At 52.8% G+C, this 17,487-nt stretch overlaps 5 protein-coding genes across 5 annotated transcripts; 3 read left to right on the top strand and 2 right to left on the bottom strand.

Annotated features, from left to right (window-relative positions):
• Nucleotides 1-831: 831 nt before the first annotated feature.
• SAPIO_CDS0037 (Uncharacterized protein) lies at nucleotides 832-2,838 on the bottom strand (the record flags this gene model as incomplete). Its single annotated transcript, XM_016782922.1, has 2 exons — nucleotides 832-1,772; nucleotides 1,941-2,838. 2 exons carry the CDS (start codon nucleotides 2,836-2,838, stop codon nucleotides 832-834), a joined length of 1,839 nt encoding a protein of 612 aa, XP_016646555.1.
• A 4,810-nt stretch (nucleotides 2,839-7,648) lies between these two features.
• SAPIO_CDS0036 (Kinesin family protein) lies at nucleotides 7,649-10,258 on the top strand (the record flags this gene model as incomplete). The annotated part of the gene is made up of 3 exons (XM_016782921.1): nucleotides 7,649-7,996; nucleotides 8,059-9,174; nucleotides 9,251-10,258. 3 exons carry the CDS (start codon nucleotides 7,649-7,651, stop codon nucleotides 10,256-10,258), a joined length of 2,472 nt encoding a protein of 823 aa, XP_016646554.1.
• Nucleotides 10,259-10,725: 467 nt separating this feature from the next.
• SAPIO_CDS0035 (ATP-dependent rRNA helicase rrp3) lies at nucleotides 10,726-12,293 on the bottom strand (the record flags this gene model as incomplete). The annotated part of the gene is made up of 2 exons (XM_016782920.1): nucleotides 10,726-11,988; nucleotides 12,075-12,293. 2 exons carry the CDS (start codon nucleotides 12,291-12,293, stop codon nucleotides 10,726-10,728), a joined length of 1,482 nt encoding a protein of 493 aa, XP_016646553.1.
• A 398-nt stretch (nucleotides 12,294-12,691) lies between these two features.
• On the top strand, nucleotides 12,692-14,155 carry SAPIO_CDS0034 (Brix domain-containing protein C1B9.03c; the record flags this gene model as incomplete). Its single annotated transcript, XM_016782919.1, has 2 exons — nucleotides 12,692-13,129; nucleotides 13,250-14,155. The coding sequence occupies 2 exons, from the start codon at nucleotides 12,692-12,694 to the stop codon at nucleotides 14,153-14,155; spliced, it is 1,344 nt and encodes a 447-aa protein (XP_016646552.1).
• Nucleotides 14,156-15,274: 1,119 nt separating this feature from the next.
• Nucleotides 15,275-17,018, top strand: SAPIO_CDS0033 (uncharacterized protein; the record flags this gene model as incomplete). Its single annotated transcript, XM_016782918.1, has 3 exons — nucleotides 15,275-15,340; nucleotides 15,738-16,158; nucleotides 16,252-17,018. 3 exons carry the CDS (start codon nucleotides 15,275-15,277, stop codon nucleotides 17,016-17,018), a joined length of 1,254 nt encoding a protein of 417 aa, XP_016646551.1.
• Between the last annotated feature and the right edge of the window lie 469 nt (nucleotides 17,019-17,487).

The raw sequence follows: 17,487 nt of genomic DNA, 5'->3' as shown, positions 1-17,487 counted from the left end.
CGGGTCGCAAATTTGACAATATACTATTTGGCCGCCTCATTAACTTCGTCTTCTTGTTCCTTGGTGTGACGTTATATGTAAAGTTCCGTAGATATCCATCGACATCTCATGATGCAGTGTAGAGATGCTCTAGACAAGGATTGAACTTTGGCGAATCACTCGTACTCGGCCGGTCACACAGATCGGTTTGCTTTCACACAAGACACAAGCACCGTTCCATAGAGAAAAAGTAGAATAAGAATATCAAGACCCTCTCGTTTTATTGTCAACTTTTGTGTCTACCAGATCATCAAAACTACATATCAAGAGTCCGAACAAAAGAATCGTAGACGTGACGAGAAGAAAAAAAACAAGATTTGATGTTAAAACGACATGAAACGAAGGAACAAAACGAGAGGCGACATGAGAAAAAAAAAAGGAGAAAATATCAACATGAAAAAAGAGCGCAAGATCCGTCAGAACAGAAAAAAAATCAAAGTTGACCACCCTATTTTTTCTTCTCTCTAGAAAAAAAAAAAAAAAATCAGTTACGACATGAGACGAAAGAGAACAAAAACAAAAGAAAAAGAAAACGTGCGAAAAATCAACTCATAAGTCATGAGAGGAATCCTTTTTCACCACCATTGTTTTCCTTGAGGCCAGGGATGACTTTTACACCATGCCGTCCTCCCGTTCTTCAAAACATAAGAAAAAAAAAAAAAGATGAAAAATAACAGGACAAAATCCAGCAAGTCGGGATAATCACTGACGGGTCCCTGGCTCGTCACTGTTAGAAGAAGAACATCATTATAAGACATCCGGTTAAAAATGAAACCCGCTTTTGTGCCTCCATTAGACCTGTAGCAACGCCACATCCGAAATACTCCGATGCCTCTTATGCCCAACCTCATGTTCGCCAGACGCCTTGCGCTTCTGTGAAATAGTTTCGAGAGGGCTGGTTGGGGGTTCATAGGTCGAGTTCTTACGCTGCCTCCGGACGGGCGTGAGGGGGATAGCGCCAGTGGCAAGCCTATCGGACTTGAGACCGCGCAGAGCAGTATCGTTGAAGGGCCCGCTGAAGGCAAGCGAATCCTGGCTGGCCTTGTTGCTCAGTATGAGCTGCTGCGTGATCTGGTTCTGGCGGAACGCGCCAACTGTGGCGGAGGAGAGGTGGCTAAGCATCTCCACGTCGCTGGTCGTGCCAGGTCCGCCGGGAGTAGAGCCGACATCGCCATGCCAGCCTTCATCCAGCTCGCTGTCCGACACGCCGCCGGCAGCAAAAGTAATAAAGTCATTGATGTCGAGCGCCTTCTCTCCCTCGTCGCCCTCAAGACCCAGATCCGAATCGAGGCTGGAGTCTATCGTGTTGGCCTCCGACATGAGCGCCGACTGAAGCAGCGCATCAACGTCGTTCATCCCCTGGCCGTTGACGAAATCGCCAAAGGTGTTGGACGAGAACATGGCGTTAAGCATGAGGGTGGAACTGTTAGTGACGCCGGGAGAGGACATCTCGTTGTGGCTGAAAAAGGAGAAATTGAACTGCTCGGGAGACAAGTCGAGTTGGCGGTGCTTGTGAGGTGTAAAGATCATCATCTTCTTAGTGATGGGGTTGAGCACGGCAATGGGTTTCTTGTCCGACTTGTCGAGGTTGAAACGGCCTACACGCGGCTTTCCTTTCTTAGACTTGACAGGCGTGCAGTCCGAATCAGACTCTTCGTCCACTGGGTCTGGTCGACGAGACTTCCTCCTAATAATGGGTTCGGGGATGTCTTCCTCTGTTGTATCTCCGTCCGCTACACCATTATTAGCACTTCGGGGGGAATAAAAAGGGAGACTTCAACAAAACAAAGCCGATCGGCGGAAAGGAAAAACCTGGCTCGTAGCTTCTGGCAGGATGGCAGGGGATTCCCTGCATTGAAGAATTTGCAAGGGAAAGAGAAAAGAAACAATTTGGCACTCACTCTCGTAGCCATCGAGATCCACTGGCAAGTCAACGGCTCGAGTAGGCGTTACTACGTCAGAAGCTAGCGCAACTTCAGGAGCAATGGGCATCGCTGCAACGGGAGTGGCCATTGGCGCGATATCTTCATCAGCAGCGCGGGCCAAATACATTTCACCGTCAGAGTCGGCGGTGCTGTAATCGTACGTGCCGTGGAAATCCCAGAAGGACCCGCCAGACCCGGACGACTCGTCAGGGTCACGGTCAATCTCACGGCGGATAGCAGGGTCAAGGGCGCTTTGGTCAACAAAAATGTCGGGGAACATGTCAGCGTGGTCCTCATCCGTGTCGGTAGAGTCCGAGTCCGAGTCGGGGACGTTGGCGAAACGGACATGGCGCTCGGCCTGGGCAATGTGGCGGTGGATGGCGGCGAAAGGAGGGTTCAAGTCGCCCTCGGTGTCTGTCTCGTCGGTCGTGATGCCATTCCAACTTGCGCTCTCGTCCACATCGCCGTCCTCGACGTTGTCTTCGCCGCCAAGAAGCAGGTCGTTATCGTCATCATCGTCCTCGATGGCGTTCTCATCATCCTCATCGTCTTGATCATAACCGTCATCTTCATCGACTTCCACATCCTCATCGTCATCGTCGTCATTCTCCTCTTCTGCCTCGTCTTCTTCATCGGAGGATACCGGCCGAGGGGAGCAGATAGCGTGACGGGGGTTGGCTGTGTCAAGCAGATGCTCCTCCTCGGCCGCGTTTACATTTTCCTCGTCCTCGTCATCTGAGTCGCTGAGATCTTCGAGGGCAGAGTAGCCTTCATCACCGGACAGGTCCGGAGTGGGGGGCCGAGTCGGGGGTGCCCGGCGGTTAATGACCTTCAGGGTAATTGAAGTGGTCTTCTGGCGGTAGTTTGACGGCATGGTGCTGGGTAGGTTATGCAGATATGCGGGGGGGGAATGAAACCAGGCCGATTAGATAATACAGTGCTGCCGTCTGAGCAGAAGCGGCAGGTAAAATTTAAAGTTTAGACTTGGGTGAGGGGGAAAACGGCGGTGTGAATATTGCCAGATATCCCGATATAACTGATTTTCTTCTGTTTCTGCTCCCCAGATTTTAAGTTGGAAGCTTAATGTGTCGAGAGAGACGGTATTCGTCTTCTCGAAGAGCTCTCTCTTTCGAGTAGAGTCTGACGACGCCCAAACAATCAAGGGGTCGTATGTCTAGGGGGGAGAAGGGCTTCGAGTGCTGGGGTCGGGCCAATGCAGCAGGTCAGGGGCGAAAAGGGACGACTGGAAAGTCGAGAATATAGTATCTAGAGGTAGAGAGGAGGAGGTGAGGGAAAAAAGAGTCTTCGGTGCGAATTGGCCGGCGTCGAGGAGGGTGGAGGGGGTAGAAATGAAGAAAAAAAATAAAAATAAAGGGCGACGAAAGCCAGCGAAGAACTGGACAACTGGTAGACTTGTTGGAACTGGTAGCAGGCTCTTCTCTCCGTTCCTCTGATGGACCAAAGAGAGGCTCAGGACAGCGAAAGCCTGTTTTAAAAACTTCGTCGAGGAGGTTCGAATTGTCGTTTGTGTCGATGGCGCTGCTGGACTACGAGACGAAGCCGACGGCCGCTTTCTGGTGCAGACCGGGCAACGTCTCGCAGTGGGCGTTTACAGCTCAGCGACGGTGCGGAACATTTTTCTCGACGAAGTTGAAGTATTGAATCCGATTAGTCTTGTGTTCTTTTGTTGTTGCAGTTGGACTTCGTTGTCTGTTGGGGTGGTTTGGGGTGATTGGGAGAAAGAGAAGAGAGAGAGGAGGGGAGGGGTTCTCCAAAAGGGAAGGGGGAAAAATTATATACGACGTAGGCTACGTAGTACTGAGGTACGGCCTGGGCTCTCCACGCTACTCCTCCGTAGGTACCGAGTCGTCTGTGCTGTGCCAGGCTCTAATTAGTGCTGTACACTACAAAAGGGACTGGCTCCACTATCGCAGCGCTGTTGCTGAGCGGACCAGGCGAGGAAGGCTAGCCCCCACTCCAACTGTCCCCCATTGCTAGCGTACTAAATTTTTTTTTCCAGGCGAGTGACTCGAGTGGGTACATACCAGAGCCGCTGGCTGGAGCAACGACGAACAATTCCATTACCAGCCAACACAGGCTCTTGCTGTATTAACTCATCCCCCCCCACCGCTGGTCAAGCAAGGTATTCATGCACCACTCCTACTCCTACTGTACGTCTTATAACAATTGACATCAAATTGATCAACAACCTTGGCCAGCTAGTGCAGGCATGGGTTTTGCCATGCTCCCTTCCAGGATCCCCTCCATTGATCCCGACCTGTGAGAGAATGTGCAACATTTTAGGTCTACACGATTACTGATGCGGTCCAGGATAAAGTGCTCTACCAAGTGCCCTGTCTGTCTATTAAAGGAACCGGACAAAAATCGTAGCAAGCTGACATCATGGATCGATCGATCAGTAGTCGAAAGCACAAGGATGAGGCCCTAGCTAGCGGATGATTGTGGTACTCATTCTAAATCATTTGATCCGGTTGCACGACAAATCGTACGGCGGGCCGCATCCACTTCCCGGACAGCACTCGAGAATCATTGAACTATGTTCCCGTCATTGGTCTCGTAAATTTACAGACTGTGTGTGTGTGCGTGTGTGTGCGCGTGTGTTTGCCCTACCTCGTCGAGCTGAGACCAAGACTGGCATCAAACATCCCCCTCACTGCAGTGCAGATATCCAAGCATTCCCGTGTCATTTCCTCATGCAAAGCTCCTGTCCGTCCTTTTCCCGGACTAACTCCGTGCTGGCGCGGGCTCGTCGTTGGTGGGTTCGTCAGGCTCGCTTGCAGTGGATCTGACGTTTTAAAGCGGCAGCCAGGCTCCATTGTCGTCACCGCCATTTCGAGTTCCCCGCAAGTGCGCGTCAAACAAAGCCAAAGTGTCCAGAGTTTGAAGTGTCCAGAGTTTGAAGTGTCCAGCGATACAACAACACGAGCATATTCCGACACCAGCTTGCCACCGTCGGGAAGGTGCACCCATCGCCATCACTCATCACCAACCACCCGGTGCCTCCTTCCTCTTCTTCTCTCCATACAAATTCTCTGTAATAACTTCATATACGATGCTGCAGCCAGGACTTCCAACCGAGCAGCTCAAGCATTAACACTGCGACCAGGGCCCAGTGGTCCCTGGAGCGCTCAGAAGGTTAGAAAATTGCAACTTTCATAGCTACAAGGGAACCGCCAGTGATTCAATCCTGGGAGCAAACTGCGAGCGAACGTTTTGGTGTTTTCTATTTTCTTCCTACTTTCATTATTCTTTTACCCCCCTCCCCCCTTCACTCCCTCTGCATCGCAAGATCGTCGTCGAAGCATCCTCGTCCCAAAGCAGAAATATTGTTGGGTGCAGAAAAACGTGATAATCTTACAACCACATTGGCACGTTCCATAATATTATCCCTGCTGCTTCTTGGTGCTTCTCGTGCTCTAGAACGCTGCAGCCGGCAGCAAATCATCAAACACCGTACATGAATCGTGCGTTTCCCCATTTATTCCCATGCGACCCCGCGCCATATCCGCCCTCTGGTTTGCTCGATTCATCGGACGAGGTTATATTACTGTATTGCCAGAAACCAGCTCTAGACCTATGTACGTAGTACGTGGCCGGGACTTTGAGGGTTGAAGAGGGACGGCTCCATGCCGGCTCTGCTTTCGATGCTGCATGCTACAATAATGCAGGATGCAAATGCACCCGTTCGAATCGGGTTGATAGTGGTGTTTGTACATGCCAAGTTCTGTATACAGAAACGTAATTTATACTATTTTATAGTTGTTCCAAATCTCAACTTGTGTCTCACCTTACAGCGAGACATATTCCCTTCCCCATAGTCTATTCTTGGTGAGCATGGTACGTGAAGTGGAGAACGGTGGCAAGCCTTTCCAACAACGAGTATGCAATAGTTTTCTGCCTCTTTTTTCTTTCATTTTTCTTTGGCCAAACTGCTCAAGACCTTAGAGTTTGCGCCGTATGGCGTAGAGAAGTGTCCCGCGGCGGAAAATGCGGAGCGGGGACTGGGGGTAAAGAGCAATAGAGTTGTCTTGAGCTCCGGTTTTCATGATGTTAACAAACCTTACGGAGAAGAAGTACGGAGGGTAGCCTAAGTGAACCTCCTCTGCCCGACCTACCCACATCAACTCCGCCCTGCACTGCACTGCGCTGCAGGCTGCAGTCGACAATAACAGCGCTAGAATATTTAGTAGAACTGCGACGACTTGGCCCCTCAAACCCCACAGCTTCAGACTCCATGGGATCACGAGACTCCTCTTCGGGTTTTCCCCCTCTTGCTCCCTTCATCTTGCTCTCCCTCTTTCTTCGCTAGGAGGAGGCCTGTTCCTCGGTTCAAGAACAGGCTCCCATCAGCAACAACATATAAAATTAGTTTCCCCCCCAATGACTCACCGACGAAAGGGTGGGCTGGTTAGACAACAGCACAGGAGTCATCAAAAAAAATCGATGAATTATCTGTCCAGCCATTGGCACGCCGCCACACCCACCTCCCGGCCGGAGCAAACATGCGAAGTCGTGGCAATCTAAACATGAGGATTCGGACGGGAAACCGGTTTCCTTCGGAAGTATCCACATTGTTCTTCGTTTCTTCCCAATCAAAATTTCTGCATTGGGAAGCCAGCGACCGTCCGACTTGTGTCTGAAATAGCGTTCAGAGGAAAATAGAAAGCTCGGCTTGACCGACCAAAGTGAGCGGACCCAACCTTCAGAACAGCATGTCCGTGGATGAAAATTTTGGCACGAGCGTGGACCCTTTTCCTAAGTTCTCTGATGTGACGGCTTATCGTCGTACAACAGAAACACGGCTGCAACGCTACTATATATCCGTAAGCATATGAATCAACGGATGAAACTGATGAGGCGAGAGTCAGTCCACATATCCGAACGAGGAGTTCTCACCCCGCCAGAATATCTTGTTGCTTTCTGACAGTTTTACTATTTGCTGTTAATGCATGCAGCGTGCTGGCCACGACAACGTAGTGTAATCATCTCGTCCCTAACTGGCCACTCGAGTCTGCGTCTGCTCCTCTTCTCAACAGCACTACGGACGACACTAGTCGGCAGGTGCGGTTGAGTTATGGTGATCCACAGTGGCTGAAGAGGGGGTCCAAGTCTTCCAGAATTGAACCCCTCCTCTTCAAAGCATCCGAAAAAAAGAAAAAAAAAATGACTGAATTGAAGGGATCAAAATTGACACCGGATCTTGATTAATGCAAGCTGACGTAACTCGCTGGTGGGGGCTCAACTCAAACCGTCATTGATCCCATGTCCCATTGAAGTTTAGTGCAGGGGCGCCTCGCTTATCTTATCAGCCCTAGGGTGGCACTGGCATTGGCACTGGCAAGGGCCGGAGGATCTTGGCAACCTGTTCCTAACCGTTGCTCCGTTGCTGGGCAGCAATTCAAATCATGTAAACAAATTCTCGACGCAATTCGAGGCTTTGGCGACCACACCGCCCTTGAACCACAGGAGAATAGTATTTGCACCTGCAACAACAACATGTCTGGATTGGCATAATATCGTGGCCTCTTCAGTTTATCATTACACACCCGGTGACTCTCTTCTTTAATTATTCCTAGTCTCGTTACATCCTCTTCCATCCGACAAGCTCGACCATTTTTTTATTTGGTAGTATCAACAGCTCCATTGCATCGATATCAAAGACGATGGAGTCGACGCAGACCCAGAAGTCGTCATCGAGCCTATTCCAAGTCTTTCTGAGACTGCGGCCGCCGCACAATGGCAGCGGAGCCTCGAGTTCCGAGCGATTCCTCGCAGTTGAGCCCTCCGAGTCGGACACTCCGCCGACGCACATCACACTCAATCCTCCCAATGATAGGCGCAGGGCCATCGAGAGGTTTGCTTTCACTCAGGTCTTCGAGGAAGATGCCAGTCAGCTGGATATCTTCCAGTGTACACGCGTGGCGCCGCTGATTGAGGGTGTTGTGGCACCTCATGGCGGGTATGGGACCGACGCTCTGGTTGCCACGCTTGGTGTCACCGGCTCGGGAAAGGTGAGCGCGTCACAGCTTTTGAGATGCATGATATTGGCTAACTCGTATTCTCCACCATCTAGTCTCATACCATTCTTGGGTCTCGGACACAGCGAGGCTTGACGCAGCTCTCCCTCGATGTAATCTTCCGCTCTCTTGGAAACAACCTCATTGACCGTAACACGTCAACATCCCTCGAATCCACGCTGCAGGCCTCCGACGCCTCAGAGGCATCAATCATGTGTGCTTCTTCTTATCTGGAGACCGTGTACTCCGATCCCCTCACCCAATCCAGGTGTGGCGGAGGATCCCGAGCAGCAACTCCCATGATTGTAGGAACCCCACCCGCTCTCAATAACCGCCGCTTCGATCCGGAAGGAAACACAGTCCCCGACAGTCCGAAAAGTGTTCGGATGGTGGAGCGGACTCCGCTTCGGTCGTTCCGCTATCGCCCAAGGAGCCCTAGTTGGGGCCCCTACAACCGCTTAGAACCCGAGACACCCAAGCGGGTGACTGACAATAGGCATTACATGACCCTCACGGCATCAACCCGCGTGAAGAAGGTTGTGAAAGTTACTAAGACTGAAGAAAAGGGCGAATACGCGGCTCCTCCTATGACCCCCCGCCGACTTATCCACGCGCCCTCGACGCTCCCGCAGATCCCCGACGTTAGCGGTGTCAACGTTTCCTCCGATCCCTCGGCCGAATACGCCGTCGTCATGTCCATGTACGAGGTTTACAATGACCGCATCTTCGATTTGCTTACGCCGCCGACGAAGTCGAACGCGACGAAGGAGTATCGTCGACGACCTCTCATGTTCAAGTCGACCGAAGCATCGCCTGATCGAAAAGTTGTAGCGGGTCTCAGAAAGGTTGTGTGTAGTTCGCTTCACGAAGCCCTCATGGTTCTGGAGGCTGGTTTGCATGAGAGGCGAGTGGCCGGCACCGGAAGCAATAGTGTCTCCTCTCGCAGTCACGGCTTCATCTGCATTGAGGTGAAGAAGAGGCAGCGCAGCACTAGGCGGCAGCATCCCTGGGGTGGAAACACACTGACGGTCGTCGATTTGGCCGGTAGCGAAAGGGCCAGGGACGCGAAGACCCAGGGCACTACACTGGCCGAAGCGGGTAAGATTAATGAGAGTCTAATGTATTTGGGTCAGTGTCTGCAGATGCAAAGTGACAGTGGCCACTCCCACAAGGTAAGGATCCCCCGCGGGCAGTTATTGCACATACCGGTACATCTTTGGGGCAAGGCCAAATCTAACCACATCTTAGCCCAACATCGTTCCCTTCCGGCAGTGCAAGTTGACAGAGTTACTCTTCTCAAACTCTTTTCCCTCCGCCTCTTCTCAGGCGCAAGGTCACCGCCGCAACCCTCAAAAGGCCGTAATGATCGTCACAGCCGACCCCCTCGGCGACTTCAACGCCACATCCCAGATCCTACGCTACAGCGCCCTCGCCCGCGAAGTCACTGTACCCCGCATCCCGAGCATCTTCTCGAACCCACCTCCCTCCGTGCCCGACTCCCGGCGACCACTGTCCCCCACTCTCGTAACGCACCAACCACCATCCCACCACCGGCCGCCGTTCTTCGGAGGGCCCGGCGCGGGATCCGGATCGCATAGGAACATCTCCCCCGCGAGCTCGCATACCGACGGCGATAGGGCGACGATGGAACTCGCGGCGCTGGAAATTGCCAGACTTACGGAGGAGATTGACATTTTGCGCGGCGAGGTGGCGCGCGAGAGCGAGGGTCGTGTGACGGCCGAGGCGCACTTACTCAGCATGGAGGACCGCATGCTTGAGCTCGAGCAGGTGATTCGTGAGGATTGCGTTGCTGAGTTCGAGAAGAGGCTTGCGCTTGAGATGGCGCGGTGGAAGGCGAGTCTCCAGCTTGAACATGAGCGCGGGGAAGAGCACTGGGATCGCAAGGTTGAGCTCCTCGAGAGGGGACTCGTCGGCACGGAAGCTGATGAGGAGGATAAAGAGAACGTGCTCGTTGAGGATCTGGAGCAGGAGAATGAGCGCCTCAGGAGGGAGGTTGCCGTGCTTAAGAGGGAGCTTAACGGTCGGAGCCCAAGCAAGCGCGTGCCGTTGCAGGAGAGGGATGATGTCCCCCAGATGAGCGAGGGACATGAGGGTGGTGTTGAGAGGCTCGGTGCGAGGATGGAGAGGCTTCGCGTGAGTAATGAGAGCACCCGTAGTTCGAGGAGTGTGAGCCCTACGAAGAAGGTGAGGAGGCTGATAGCAAAGAAGTGGGAGGATGCTACGGAGGAGTTCTAGGAGGGAGCCGGCTTTTTGCGTTTGGGTTCTGTTATTCTGTTATATTTCGCATCATGTCGGATTATTGGAACTAACTTGGTTCGGCTTCTGTGTTTGGTCCTGATTTGGAGGGTTGTCGCATTTGGATTCTGTGTTTTCATGTCCATTTAGTTCTTTTTTTCGGCTTGGATGGCGTGGATACCCCATACCCTACTTTACGTGGGTTTCTATACGTTCTTTTATCTGGTATATTAATTCGTGCCTCGTCATAGGAATGATGCTCATCATCAAACCTCGTACATACATACCAAGACAAGATGGCTCGGAATGATTCTGAAAGTGAGATGCTGAGGCGGAATGAGATAAAGGTTGTATTGGAGAGGGCTGTAAACGACGCTATTAAATGTTTGGAAACTCCTACATCTGTCAAACTTTTAACATGGAGCTAAGAAGGAAACAGCAACAAACCCCCAACGCCAAAGAACATTTTACTCATCCTTGTCCATATCGTCCACATTCCTCTTCGCCCCGCGAGCGGGGCGCCCCGTCCTACCGGTCCTGCCCGATCTCTGCCTCTTATCCTCGATCGCCCTCAGCTCCTGCTTCGCCTCCCTATCAGCATCCTCAACTCTGGACTTGAAGACCATGACCTCCTCCTTGACGGTGGGATACTCCTCCAGCTTCTTGCCGAGCGCGGCCTCGATCCTCACGAGGATCTCGATGGTATACTGCGTGACGATATTGATGGCGCGACCGGATTTACCCGCACGAGCCGTACGACCGACGCGGTGGATGTACGTCTTGCTGTCCTGGGGCAGATCGTAGTTGAGCACGATGTCGACCTTGGGGATATCCAAACCGCGGGCGGCGACGTCGGTGGCCACGAGGATGTCCCTCGATCTATCCTTGAACTTGTTGAGGGCTCCCATGCGCGCGGATTGTGAGAGCTGACCGTGCAGTGGGATGGCGCCGAAGCCGAGAGAGCGGAGCATGATGGCCAGGCGCTGCGCGTCGCGCACCGTGTGCGTGAAGATGATGATGGAGCGCCCCGCGAACTCGTTGACCAGGGACACGAGGTAGGTGTCCTTGTGCAGGGAGGGGATGAAGATGTAGTGCTGGAGGAGGGTGGCCACGGTCTGGTATTTATTGTTGGAGACGCTGATGCGCATGGGGTCCTTCAAGCTGGCGCGTTGGAGGTGTTCGACCTTGGAGCTCATGGTGGCGGAGAAGAGGAACGTGCGCCTCTCGCGCGGGATGAACTTGAGGATCTTGTCGATGCTGGGACCGAAGTCCATGTCTAGCAGACGATCAGCCTCATCCAATACGAGATACTTTAACGTGCGCAGCGAGAACCCTTTCGTCTTCTCCAGATGGTCGACGAGACGACCCGGCGTGGCGACGATTACATGGGGTTTCCTGCCGAGCGCGATGGCCTGCTGCACCATATCCAGACCGCCGACGATCACGGCGCAGCGCAGCGAGATGAGGGCGCCGAGGGCCTCGAAGGATTGGCCTATTTGAGCCGCGAGCTCGCGCGTCGGGGCGAGGACCACGCAGAAGTAGGGCTGCGGCTTGTCGAGGAGGGCTTGCAGGACGGGGAGGGCGAAGGCGGCGGTCTTGCCGCTTCCGGTCTCGGCGAGGCCGATTATATCGCGGCCTTGGAGGGCTGGGGGGATGGCTTTGGCTTGGATCGGGGTGGGTTCTTTGTAGCCTAGGGACTCGCATGCTTCGCAGAGGGAATCTACCACGCCCTGCAGAAGGTGTTAGTTGGTTCGCTTGCTAGAAGCCAGGAGGAGCGTGCAAGGGAAAGTGCATAAACAACATGGTCGCAACATACAAGTTCCTTAAATGTCTTCGCTTTTGGGTTTCCAGTTCCGTTTTCAGCCTGCGCATTTTGAGCCGCCGTCGGTTCCTCCCCGGTCGAGGATTGAGCGTCAGAGTCGGACTCGGACTGGTCCACAGAATCTACGGGCTCTCTCTCCTTCCGGCCATTGGGGACCGCCTTCCCCGAGGGATGCGGAGGATGAGAGGTCTTTCTTCTCTTTGAGGGGTTCATTTTGCTTTCTCTTCGACCCGGGGAAATGTTGCAGCCGTATGTGGTATATCGGGTATAGAACCGCAGGAGTGTTTGTTTGTCTTCCTCTCAGCAACGCTTTGCTGCGAACTTTCTCTGGTGGGGCCCTTTTTTTTTCGCTGAACTTTCTTTGTGTAGGGCGGTGAGCGTCGTCAGAAAAGGCTTATCAACACGTGATATCCCCAATTTTTGGTGGTGTTGGGTCCCAATCAGCCAAAATTTCTTATCTTATCGCCCTGATCCTCCAAATTTTTTGGAAGCGGGAAAGTCAAAGAAAGAAAAAACCTGGGCTCTTCTTTTTTCTCAAGCATTGAGTTGCAAACTTACAAGTAACCTTCTCTCGCGCCAACCCCCCAACCTCACAGTCAAGACTCGACACAATGGCTAAACCAAGAGTTAAGAAGCGGACGCATGTGGGCGCCAACCAGCCCAAGAGCGCCGCTGCGGCGCCAGCCCACGCAACGGTCCGCGACCCCAAGAGCATGGTGATCCGGATAGGTGCCGGCGAGGTGGGCTCCAGCATTAGTCAATTGGCCATGGACGTTCGCCGAGTGATGGAACCGGGAACGGCGAGTCGGTTGAAGGAAAGGAAGGGGAATAGGCTACGGGATTACGTTACGATGACGGGACCTCTCGGCGTTACGCATCTTCTTCTGTTCTCGCGGTCGGAGAGGGGAAACGTCAATCTTAGGGTGGCGCTGGCTCCCAAGGGCCCGACGCTCAACTTTCGGGTAGAGAAGTATTCGCTTGCGAAGGATATTCAGAAGACGCAGAGGCGGCCTCGTGGCGTTGGAAAGGAGTTTATGACACCCCCTCTGGTAGGTTACCTTTTTTTTTTTTTTTTTTTTTTTTTTTTTTTTTCTCCCTCTGCGGCGCTGTGCGGGTATCAATGGTATTTGCGTGTGTGGTGTGTGCTAAGAATCGCGCCTCTTTCTCAGCTCGTAATGAACAACTTTTCTTCTTCCCAAAACGCCGACAGCCCTTCCAAGGTACCGAAACACCTTGAATCCCTAATCACCACCGTCTTCCAGTCCCTCTTCCCACCCATCAACCCCCAAGCGACACCTCTCAAGACCATTCGAAGGGTTCTCCTCCTCAACAGAGAGCCCGACAAGGACGGCGAAGAAGGTTCCTTTATATTAAACTTCCGACACTATGCGATTACGACAAAGACTACGGGGCTCTCACGGCCACTAAGGAGGCTTCACGCGGCGGAGAAGCTGCTCTCGGCCAGGTCTGGCAAGAAGGGAGGGGTACCTAACTTGGGGAAGCTGGAGGATATTGCGGATTTCATGATTGGAGGGGAGAACGGCGAGGGTTACATGACGGATTACACAAGCGGCAGCGAAGTCGACACCGATGCGGAGGTGGAGGTTGTCGAGGATGCGCCGCGGAAAATCTCTCGCAGGGCTGCCGCCGCCGCCGCTGCTGGTGAGGGAGGAGCCGAGCCCGAAGAGGAAGAAAAAGTGGAGAAGCGCGCAGTGAAGTTAGTAGAGCTAGGGCCTCGCATGAAGTTGAGGTTAACAAAGGTCGAAGACGGTATCGCAGCGGGCAAGGTGATGTGGCACGAGTACATCCAGAAGACGAAAGAGGAGGCGCAGGAGCTTGAGAAGAGGTGGGAGAAGAGGAGGCAAGAGAAGGAGGCGAGGAAGCGGGAGCAAAAGGCCAACCTCGATAAGAAGAAGAAAGCTCTCAAGGCGAAGACCGACAAGGGTGAGGACGGCGATGAGGAGATGGATGATTACGGCAGTGAGTTGGATGCGGACGATTTCTACAGCAGTGGGGATGACGAATATAGGGGAGGCGACGATGACGATGATGCGATGGACGAGGAAGAGGACTGAGGGCTTGAAACTGGGTTATAAAATGCATGGACGACTGTTTTGTCAAGGTCGAATTGCGATGCGCAATGGAGTCTATGGTTTGCACAGCGGAACGTATCTGTAATAGAACGGGAAACAATACTAAAGGCGATTCGATACCATCATCATGGCCAGCATATAATCCGCATCACAGAGGCACGGAGTGTGTCTCATCTTTTCATCTTTGCGTTGTATCAGTCCGCATGAGATTTGGGTGGCGATTCCGAGGGCCGAGGTGTTGGGGGGCTTCCTCGTAACCGGGTCACCACGGCCATAATCGGAGCTGGGAACGGGACCAAGGCCCAGGAATTAATTCGCGACGCGGATGGCCCGCAACCCGCCTGGGCCATCACAGGGCTCAATTGGGATTATTTTGGACCTTGGGCGTTTTCCCAAGCGTGTAGAAGCAGCCAAACGGGTCCTTCGGGCGCTTTTGATGGTGGAATGGGACCTTGGAGCGGAAAGTCGGGAGGGATTTCCCTTCGGAGCGAGTCTCCTACATAGGTGGTCCCTGTCCCATCACGGAAAACATTTGATATTGTATTAAACTCGAGTGGCCTAGTTCAGCTCACTGAGACTAAACTAGGGACGTCAATGGCGCCAGCTGCTCAGTCTAATGCTATTTTCGCGCTGAGATTTTCGGTCCTGACCTGAGAGTTAAACAGGACCTCAATGCGAGCGTTACCCCGCCATGACAGCATCGATTGACGACAGATCAGTTGAGAGGTCAATTGTTGTGAGAGAAATGAAAAAAATAACACCAGACCCCACCTTCCCACTTGGGACCCTCCAATTGTCGCGATTGACCCCTCATTTTTGCCTGTGACTGGACAACATCATCGATCCATCATGTACCAAGACCAAGACAATTGGGCTGCTCAAATTACTCGTGTTGATTGTTCCTAAGCTTTCCGAGTTCGACTTGGTGCTTGCCGCTGGCTGGATAACATCATACGGACTCCAGCTTTTTTTCTTCACACAATTTCCCTCTTCCTCTTTCCCCTCAAACCATCATCTCCAATCCGTATCTTCTCCTCGATTCGATTTTCCCATTCCCCTCCTCGTGTCCTCCCCTCAATTCAATTGTTTTCGAAGGTCAACATGTCTCTCTCTAATAAGCTCTCCATCGCTGACGTTGACGTCAAGGGGAAGCGGGTCCTCATCAGGGTAAGCTCTCAACACCACTTCACAAACTCCCACCAGCTCGAACGGAAAGAGAAAAAATAAGGGATATCGCATTATTTGCGAAGATACGAAACATATCACATATCGCCACGATAATGAAATCCCATAAATCAGCTTCAATTATCCATTTCCAGTTTTATCGCGCGTTCTTGTTGCAGAACTGCGACCTGGGATGAGCTGCTGTTGTTGCTGCTGTGCTGCTGTGCTGCTGTGCTGCTGCCCCTCCCCCACCATCACCCCTCCTTCCATTTCCCGCAGGAAAAGGCTCGTGGCATGATTCCCTGTTGCATATTGCATGAAAGCTGCACAGCTTCACGCAAACTATAACAGAAAGTAGCAAAATTTCTAACGCGGAATTTTCTCTCATTTCCCTCTCTAGGTCGACTTCAACGTCCCTCTCGATGAGAACAAGAACATCACCAACAACCAGCGCATCGTCGGCGCCATCCCCACCATCAAGTACGCCCTCGACCATGGCGCCAAGGCCGTCATCCTGATGTCCCATCTCGGCCGCCCCAACGGCACCCCCAACCCCAAGTTCAGCCTCCAGCCCGTCGTCCCCGAGCTCGAGAGACTGCTCGGCAAGTCCGTGCAGTTCGCCCCCGACTCTGTCGGTCCCGAGGTCGAGAAGCTCGTCAACGAGGCTCAGGACGGTGCCGTCATCTTGCTCGAGAACTTGCGCTTCCATGCCGAGGAGGAGGGTTCCTTTAAGGATAAGGATGGGAACAAGGTTAAGGCTGATAAGGCCAAGGTTGAGGAGTTCCGAAAGGGTCTTACTGCCCTCGGCGATATCTACGTCAGTACGTAATATTACTATCCCAGAGTCTGAAACAAAAGGCCTCTACACTCCACGGGAGAGACTTTCGATTTGCTAACTGCATGTAACAAAACAGACGACGCCTTCGGCACTGCCCACCGTGCCCACTCTTCCATGGTCGGCGTCGACCTCCCCCAAAAGGCCGCTGGTTTCCTTGTAAAGAAGGAGCTCGACTACTTCGCGCAAGCCCTCGAGAACCCCAAGCGCCCCTTCCTCGCCATCCTCGGCGGCGCCAAGGTCTCCGACAAGATCCAGCTGATCGACAACCTCCTCGACAAGGTCAACACCCTCATCATCTGCGGCGGCATGGCCTTCACCTTCAAGAAGGCCCTCAACAACATGGCCATCGGCAACTCCCTCTACGACGCTGCCGGCGCCGAGACCGTTCCCAAGCTTGTCGAGAAGGCCAAGGCTAACAACGTCAAGCTCGTCCTCCCTGTCGACTACATCACCGCCGACAAGTTCTCCAAGGATGCTAATGTCGGCAAGGCCTCTGACGAGACCGGCATCCCCGACGGCTGGATGGGCCTCGACGCCGGCGAGGAGAGCATCAAGCTCTTCAAGCAGGCTATCGATGAGTCTAACACTATCCTCTGGAACGGCCCTACTGGTGTCTTCGAGTTTGATAAGTTCGCTCACGGCACCAAGGCTACTTTGGACGCCGCCGTCGCCGGCGCCCAGGCTGGCAAGATTGTCATCATTGGCGGTGGTGATACCGCCACCGTTGCGGCCAAGTATGGTGTTGAGGACAAGCTTAGCCACGTTTCCACCGGTGGTGGTGCCAGCTTGGAGCTTCTGGAGGGCAAGGAACTTCCTGGCATCGTTGCTCTGTCGAGTAAGTAAAAAGGGGCTTTCTTCTTTCTTCTGTCTTCTCTTACTTCTTCTCTCCAATGGTCGATGAATAGGTCTGATATAAACGAGGAACATCTGGGATGGAGAGGAGGCTAGGTAAAGCAAGCCTATGAATAAAAAAATAAATGAACTGGATCCCTAGTCCTGAGACAGCATCTGTAGAATCGTCCCTAGGACTGGTCAACTTGCTCCTTTATAGGTTCTCGTTTTCCCCGCGGTAGATTACCAACTGTCCCATCATACCGACTGTCCCGTCGTAATATGCGTAGGCTGTACACTTAATTCGTAACTTGTATTCCGTTATCCCTTGATTGATTATGCATACACAATCCCTTCTACCCACTGCATTAACCTGTCTTTCCTTCTCCTCTTTAGCTATGGCCGTCTAGAACCAACCCTCCCATGTGTGGCCCAAAAGATGTTAAGGGATACGCTACCCGCTCTTCTTCCCCATTGTTGA

This window comes from Scedosporium apiospermum (genome assembly GCF_000732125.1).
Source record: "Scedosporium apiospermum strain IHEM 14462 chromosome Unknown SEQ_SAPIO_0011, whole genome shotgun sequence".
Taxonomy (NCBI): Eukaryota; Fungi; Ascomycota; class Sordariomycetes; order Microascales; family Microascaceae; genus Scedosporium; species Scedosporium apiospermum.
The sequence above is the reverse complement of the archived record's forward strand: the minus strand, read 5'-3'. Positions and strand labels throughout refer to the sequence as shown.